General features: G+C 50.2%; 1 protein-coding gene across 1 annotated transcript; it reads right to left on the bottom strand.

Annotated features, from left to right (window-relative positions):
- Positions 1–2,197: 2,197 nt before the first annotated feature.
- LOC150050102 (cystatin-C-like) lies at positions 2,198–6,949 on the bottom strand. The gene is made up of 3 exons (XM_090351910.1): positions 6,566–6,949; positions 3,464–3,577; positions 2,198–2,534 (listed from the first exon to the last, which is right to left on the bottom strand). Exons 1-3 carry the CDS (start codon positions 6,809–6,811, stop codon positions 2,451–2,453), a joined length of 444 nt encoding a protein of 147 aa, XP_090208036.1. The 5' UTR covers positions 6,812–6,949; the 3' UTR covers positions 2,198–2,450.
- Between the last annotated feature and the right edge of the window lie 587 nt (positions 6,950–7,536).

Genomic DNA, 7,536 nt, shown 5'->3' with positions numbered 1-7,536 from the left:
GGAGGTTCTAACCTCACAGAAACCCCCTGAGCCTCTTGAAATCCCCAGTTAAGCCTAATGACCAAACTCACCCTTTGGTTGAGGGAGGTTTTCATTTGCTTCTGCTGTAGAAATCAAGGATGAAACACTGAGTTTTAGGGTACTAAGTGTATGAAGAAGCATGTTAATAGTCATGAGGACACTTGACATTTGGTAAAGCACAGAAGTGTAAAGAAGAGACTTTCACAAGGGAACATCATCGGGTTATAGATTAGCAGGGGATTGAAGAGCACATTGGTGGTAGGTATTTGAAGTCCCCATATCCAGGTTCCTCCCAGACCAATAAAATCCATTTCTCAGAGAGAAACAGGTAAATACAGCCTGCAGTGTAGTCCCCAGCGCAGGAGACTGCAACATACACAGCCAGAATCGAGTCCTTACATATAATCCTTACTTGGTTTTGAGGGAGTTGATCATAGTTCTGACTTTTTCAGTGACTACTGAGTTAAAATGACTTGTTCACATTTGTCTCAGGTGATGTGATTCTGTAGTGCCCTCCTTGGAATCCCAAGGCCAGGTGCAAAGAGGATCAGAGATTATCTAGTCTTTGCTGAGCTATCATTTTATTCAAAGGTTCGCAGCTTTATGTGTGTTAATGGTGAGCTCAGATTTTGTACAGGGTAGACTGGGAAGGAACAGTGAGAATATTTTTTGCCTTCCCAATGCCAGAGAGAGATTCAGACTTTTCTCTCATGTTTAAATAAAGCTGTGGACTAATCCCAGGTCAGGCCCACTACCAAGGACAAGAGCTCCTTTCTCATCGAGTTTGCACACAAGGAACTGCTACAGCAGCTGCTATAAGACCAGGGACATCACTGACTCCCTCAGCAGTGACTGGCGTCATTCACATGCAATAAATACTGTGCCTCAGGATAGAAAACATCCAGGGGAAATTTCACAGGTCTAGAAGATGTTTGGTAACTCTACTAGAGACATAATAAAAACATGGACATACCTCAGTGAAAAGCTGGGGTTATTAAATGTCATCTCTGAAATGGAAATATAAATAATAATTTTGGTTCCAAACACCACTTGTGTCTTTTGATCTTTAAAAATAATTGCCTTAGAACAATTATATCCAGAAAACAAAATGTAAGGGATAACAGAGAAAGAAGAAAGTGCCTTATTTAAATCATATGAACACAATATGTTCAAAAAGGTCAAACTGGAAACAACAACAAAAAAAGTAAGAAACCCAGCTGGGTTTCAGACTACAATACAGATGGGGTCTGTGAAGCCACAGGGATTTCCTCTGAGATCAAGGTGGTTTTTGGAGGCCACGTTTGGAAATCTCACACATCAAGAACTAAAAATATCATTGAGAAAAATTTCAAGTCTTATAAGGCACCACATAAAGTCTGAAGGGATGACACTGTAATCATGAATTGACATGTGCAACTGAAACCCCTTTGTAAAACTAAAGATAATAATAACAGAAAAAGTAGTCTGTGAGCCTTGGGGCTAAATTAATATAGATTCATGTAATAAACTCCAATATATCACAATATTGTACGCATCAAGTGTTGAGAGAGAAAAGCACATTTAATTGTCATCACTCCAAAAAGTAAGTTATCACTATTCTCAGGAACTAGTCAGAGCTAGTGGAATTCATGCCCAGGTCTGGATTCTAGAATGCTGGGTTTTCTCTCTCTCTCTCTCTGCGCTCTCCCTCTCTCCCTCTCTCGTAAACACACACACCCCAGACACTGATTTGTGTAGTAGAGTCAATCTAACACTCAGATATTTCCAAAATAACCTTTTTTTATCCTGATGGCTCTGCTCTGGGTTAGGACTTCAGGGAAGTCCAATTGTGTACGTCTACTCATGGGCTCCATGTGGCTGCAGTCAGAGGATAGGTTCGGCTACTCTAGTCACCTAGGAGCTCCGGTTCAACCCACATCTATAGTGGCCAACTCACCTGGCTGGCAGATGCTGTCAACCTTGACAGAATCCAGGTGTTACCTGGAGTACCCTTGGGTGGCCTCTCAGACCTCCTTATATGTAGCCCATTCTTCCTCAGGCTGAAGGCCCACTGAGAACTCAGCAGGTGTTAAGGAGCTGTTTCTAACACATATCATTTAGGCTTCCTTCCATTGGCTTCTGGCTCTCCATCTACTCAAATCCTTCCTCCCTCACGTCCCAAGAGAGCACACAGGAGTGCTGATTGTACTGTTTTATTGAGTAGAGAAGAAGCATCTGTGGGCAACCCCCAGTGTTCTCCAAAAAAAAAAATACAAGGAGAAAGAAAGGAGGAGAGATACATAGGGATCCACGGAGCAGCCTGCTCTAACTAGTCTCCTAGTGCTAGCACACCAGATGTCTTCCTGGGTGAGCTACCATCTAAGAGTTGGCACAGGAAGGGGAGGGGTTTGATGAGGGGTGTTCAGCATGGCCCAGCCTCGCACAGCCCCTCAGGCGTTCTCACAACTGGATTTTAACAGGGAGACTTTGCCCGTCCAGGGGACAGTGTAGACCTGGAAGGAGCAGAGTTGTTTCTGTAAAAGGGAAAAGAGAGAAGGGCAATCAGCATGGGTTACAGTGGATAGGGAAGCTGCCTGACCAGGAGACACCAGAGTGGAGAGGGGAGCTACAGAATGATGGAGGTGAGACGTGAGTATCTCAGTTCCTGCATAGGGCCCAGGATGCTCTGCTCAACCCTTCTGTGTCTGCTCCTCGTGCCGCCATTGCTTCAAATCCACTAGGGGACCTATGTCCTCCTCCTCACAGGATTCTTAGATGATCTATGGAGCATCTGTGCAGGGTGGGAAGCCCAGAGGGGCAGGCAAGGGATGAAGGCTTATGGTTACAAAGTGGACTCCTCTCTAGATCCTGGGCCAATGTAAGTGGGGCCCAGAGGCATGAAAAAGGAGCATGAGAAATGCCTCTGAAAAGGGACTGGGGATGAGGACAAAGTGAGTACAGGTGTCCTCAGAGCCATGGTGTCACAGAAACTGGCCCTGTACAGAAAGAGGCTGGTGGCTGGGAGGAGATTCTCAAGGTGTTTTAGCTACTTACAGATCTATGATATATTTGTCATGTGTAGCTCTGAGCAGATGGCCCAGGCTAGGCTTCAACACAGCATCTTCTCCCTCCCCCAAGAATCACCTCTGTAGCTGCCTTCTCTACTCTAGCAGGCAACATAAAGGGGGAAGGGTTTCCCAGCACTCTAATTCCTAGCTTAAAGCCACAGACAAATTCAAACCGATCACACACATACATAAACTGCTCCTCCATACCGGCATGCAAGAGCACAAATCTGGAGGGGCAGAAACTCAACTGCACCCCACATTCATTTTATCTGTGACTGAGCCACCGCACCCCCATACACATTCACTTCCTCACACACCTGCTGGTTTTTACCCACACTTTTCCACATGTATCGACACAAATGCACACCAATACCCTATGACCATCAGATGCTTACCCTCTTCAGATTGGCCTCCTCATGGAAAGGACAGTCAGTCAAGTTGGACTGGGACTTGGTACATGTGGTCCGGCCGATCGCCACATCCAAGTAGTACTTTATTCCAGCCACAAGCTATGGTGGAAAGAACAACACTGGTGAAGGTCACATGCGTGCATGTACGTCACATGGAGTTGATGTGTTTGCCTAGGGGTCACGCCTGCATTCCTGAGCTGTGAGAACCACCACACACAAAGCACACAGCTATCACTTCTCTTCTGACCCACTCCGGTGAAACTGTCTCCCGAAGTTGAGTAAAAGAAGAGGAAGGAAAAACAGAAGGCAGAAGGTAGGGACTAACAACCCTTTGCTGGAGGGGACAGCTCAGGGGACAGCCATGGAGGAGGAAAACAGCTCTGTGTGCTAGAAGCCCAGTGCAAGTCTGAGCGGAAAGCTAAGGCCATAACCTATGAGTCGCTAAATTCTGCTGCCTGTGGCTTAGGAAGCAGAGACACTGATCCAGTCTAGAAAGTTGTGGTCTGATGATTAAACTTCAGCTACACTCTAGTGCCCAGCACGTAGCCCACACAAGATTCCATTCTCTCCATTTATTCTTGTCTTACTATTCTCCCATTCAGCAGCAGGAAGTGGAGCGCTTCACATATTGAAAGGCTTCAGGCAGGCCAATAAGGAAGACCTTCCCTCAGATATTATCTCCTTCAGTGAGACAATCTCCCCCCCCCCCCCCCGCCCCTCTGTGCTATCTCTCTCAGTGTGCTAATACTATAGCTTGAACTCAGGGCCTTGCCCTGTTGCCTGGCTTTTTTCTTCAAGGCTGGTGTTGAGCCACACCTCCACTTCTGAGTTTTTGCTAACTGGACATGGACACAAGAGTCTCACAGATTTATCTGTTGAGGCTGGCTTTGAATTGTGATACTCAGATCTCAGCCTCTTGAATAACTGCTTGAGGCAGGGCTGTGATGTAATTAAAAAATAGAATTTAACACTTTCCTGGCACAAGGCATCTTAGATGCAACTGATCAGAAACTGTTGCCAAGCCCAAAACAAGGGACAGGGGATAAGGCACCTGATCTTGCCCTATGCAAAAAAAAAAAAAAAAAAAAAAAAATGAACTCCCTGTATCATGTTCCCATATGTAAAGCAGGTCTCATGAATCCAGTAGCCTGTAATGCCCTATGCTTCCCTCTCCAAGTTAGTGTCACATCTGAGGTGTGCACAGGTGTGCCAGGACCATGGGAAACACATCTCACGTTCAAGGGGAACAGTGGCAGGTAACTGCTGCAGCAGGAGACACGAGCTGGTCTTCATTTGTGCAAGTATTCAACAGTAGGTGGAAAGGAGCCCCGGACACTGGCACTCCAGACAACATTTGTGGTTGAAACACTAGGTGTAAGATTCGGGGCCTCTGCTCTGAGTTCCAGTCCTTCAGGGTCAAGTCTGGGACCCAGAAGCCTTTCATGCTCCCTTGAGACTCCTTGTGTCTTGCTGGCACACTGAAGGCTAGCAGAGGCAAGGTCCAGTGTGGTCCTCCACTCAAGTGTCCAGGGTCATTGGCCATTGTGCACCTATCTCAGCTTGGGAGGTAGTGGCCTCTGCCCTGAAACACTCCCAGGAAGAGGAAGAAAGGCACTTCAAGAAGGAAATAAAAGGTCAGCCAGGACTGGGCAGCACTCTACACAACCATGCACTACAGAGGAGGACCCGTTCTGAGAACTGTGCCACAGGGGTTCACAGAGTGAAAACCATTGGGCACACACACACACACACACACACACACACACACACACACTAAGAAGACCACCGTATCACTAGAAAACATTCCCATTTACATGCAGCTATCCCTGACGTGGCTCATGACGTGCCTAGGCACTGACCACACCACGACTGGCAGGACCCCTCCAAAGGCCACTGTCAGGAAAACAGCAGGAGGAGGTGCAACACAAGGAAGGAGGCTTAGGAGTCTATTGCAGAAGGCAGCCCACTCTTGACAGCTTATCAGTGGAAACCGGCAAGTCCAGTGAGTCTGAATGTGAGGGAATTGGGTCAGAGTTGATTCCTCATTTTCAGAATGCATTCTGGGTATGCAGACAACCCTCTTTTGTTTGTAAATGAACACGGAAGCATCTGATCTCACAAGTTTTTTTTTTTTGGCAGGGGCACAAAAATGGAGAGGAAGGGAAGGCAAATATACTCCTATTATCCAAAGAGAATTATAGAAGAATGGGACTATGGAATCTGAGAGAATGGATGGGATGGGGAAAGACAGGGAGAAGGACGGAAGGACTGACACTGATCCAGATGCGCTGTACTCATAATCTGACTTGCTGCGTTGAAACCTCTTTGTGTAACTACTTTTTAAAAAGTTCAGAGAAATAAATGCACATATAGAGAGAGAACACAGAGAGACAGAGAGAGAGAGACAGAGAGAGAGAGAGAGAGACAGAGAGAGAGAGAGAGACAGACAGACAGACAGACAGACAGAGAGAGAGAGGGGGGGGGGAAGGGGCCAGGGTGTAGCATCCACAGGGGTGCTGTGACTCCTTCCGTAGATGCTCTATGAATCAAAACAAGTCACAGGGAAACTAAGCCAAGACATCATTTCGTGCCCTGGTGTGTGGCACAGTGACTTGGGAGTCCCACTAAGGCCGGTGGTAGGGAGTTAGGCTGGATTCCCCATAACCTGTTCCCTCAGAGAAACCTCGGATGCCTGCTGAAAACTGCTGTGCTGAGAAACACAATTGAGGGGCCAGGTCCCCCCAAGTGCCATGCCAAGTTGGGTTTTTAGGGGGACACAGAGAGGCCAATCCTGGAAACAGGCCCATGAAGGGCTGCTGGGGGCAGGGAGGGGGAGGAGAGATGGAGGATCCCCCCCCCTTCTCTACCACCCAACCCACCCACCCTCCAGGGTGAGGAGGAGAGGTGAGTGCCAGCGCTGGCAGGCCAGGGTGAGGTGGGGGGGCGGAGCAAGCTGGCAGGGAGAGAGGGGGCGGGACCGGGGAAATGCGAGAAACGCCCCAGGGGCCAAGGTCCAGCCAGATCCTCCCCCCTCCCCCGCCCGCCCTCCACCCCCAGCCCCCCCTCCTCCCCGCAGCCGACACGCACCTGCTTGCGGGCGCGCACCACCTGCTCCACGCGGCTGTGGAACGCGTCGTTACTGGCCTTGTTGTACTCGCTGAGCGCGTAGGTCAGCGCTTTGCGCACGCCCGGCTCGTTGGCGTCGGCCTCCAGGATGCCCCCAAGCATCTTCGCCCGCGGCTGGCTGGCGCCCACGCCGGCCTCGGGACTCACGGCCAAGGCCCCGGCCAGGGCGGCCAGCAGGAGCAGCGGCAGGCGCAGGCTCCACGACATGATGGCCAGCAACTCCACTCGATGACCCACCCGGGAGGAGGTGGGAGCTGCCGCGGGACCGCCGATCGGAAAGCCGGCGGCGCTCGCGGCTTTTATCCCCGGCTGGCGTCGGGACTCATCCCACCCTCCCTCACCAGGCTCCTCCTTTTCCGGCCTCCACCCGCCCCCCTCTCCTTCCGCCCCTCCTCTCTCCCTCCCAGCCCGGGGCGCGGCGGGGAGGCCACCGGCCCGCGCCCCTGCCTGCCTCCTCCCCTTCTCCAGCCTCGCCTCCCCACCCCCTTCACGAGGACCCCCTCTCTCCCCCCCCCAGCCCCCCACAGTCCTGGGGAGTCGCCCTCTCCTCTGCACTCCGGGCACTCCCAAGTCAGGACCCTCCTTCTGAACTGTGTCCAGTCCTGGTTTCCGGGAAGATGCCACTGCACTTTTGGGCTCTGAAGAAGCCTGTGATCTCTGAGCTCCGATTGCTCTAGGAAAAACCAAAGCTAAAAGGGCAGTCCATTCCTGGCTTCCTGGATGTCAGACTGCTGCCAGTCCCGCTGCCAGTCCTGGATCCAAGTCTGGGAATCTCTGACTCAGGGATGCTATTTCTGAGGTGTCTGAACGACCTACGCCTGGCTTTTTGGTTTTGTGTTTTGTTTTATTTTTTTTTGTCTGTGGTGGGACTTGAACTCTGGGCGTGGGCATGGTCCCTGAGCTCTTCAGCTCAAGGCTTCCGCCCTACCCCT

The sequence above is a fragment of the Megascapheus bottae genome, chromosome 18 (genome assembly GCF_031878675.1).
Source record: "Megascapheus bottae isolate mThoBot1 chromosome 18, mThoBot2.hap1, whole genome shotgun sequence".
NCBI classification, from domain to species: domain Eukaryota; kingdom Metazoa; phylum Chordata; class Mammalia; order Rodentia; family Geomyidae; genus Megascapheus; species Megascapheus bottae.
Note: the sequence above shows the minus strand (reverse complement) of the source record. Positions and strands in the feature narration are given on the sequence as shown.

Coding starts and splice junctions, on each gene's coding strand:
- LOC150050102 (XM_090351910.1), bottom strand. CDS start 6,811: ATGTCGTGGAGCCTGCGCCTGCCGCTGCTCCTGCTGGCCGCCCTGGCC. Junction 3,578..6,565: donor TGGTGCGCGCCCGCAAGCAG/GTGCGTGTCGGC, acceptor TTTCCACCATAG/CTTGTGGCTGGAATAAAGTA. Junction 2,535..3,463: donor AGGAGGCCAATCTGAAGAGG/GTAAGCATCTGA, acceptor TCCCTTTTACAG/AAACAACTCTGCTCCTTCCA.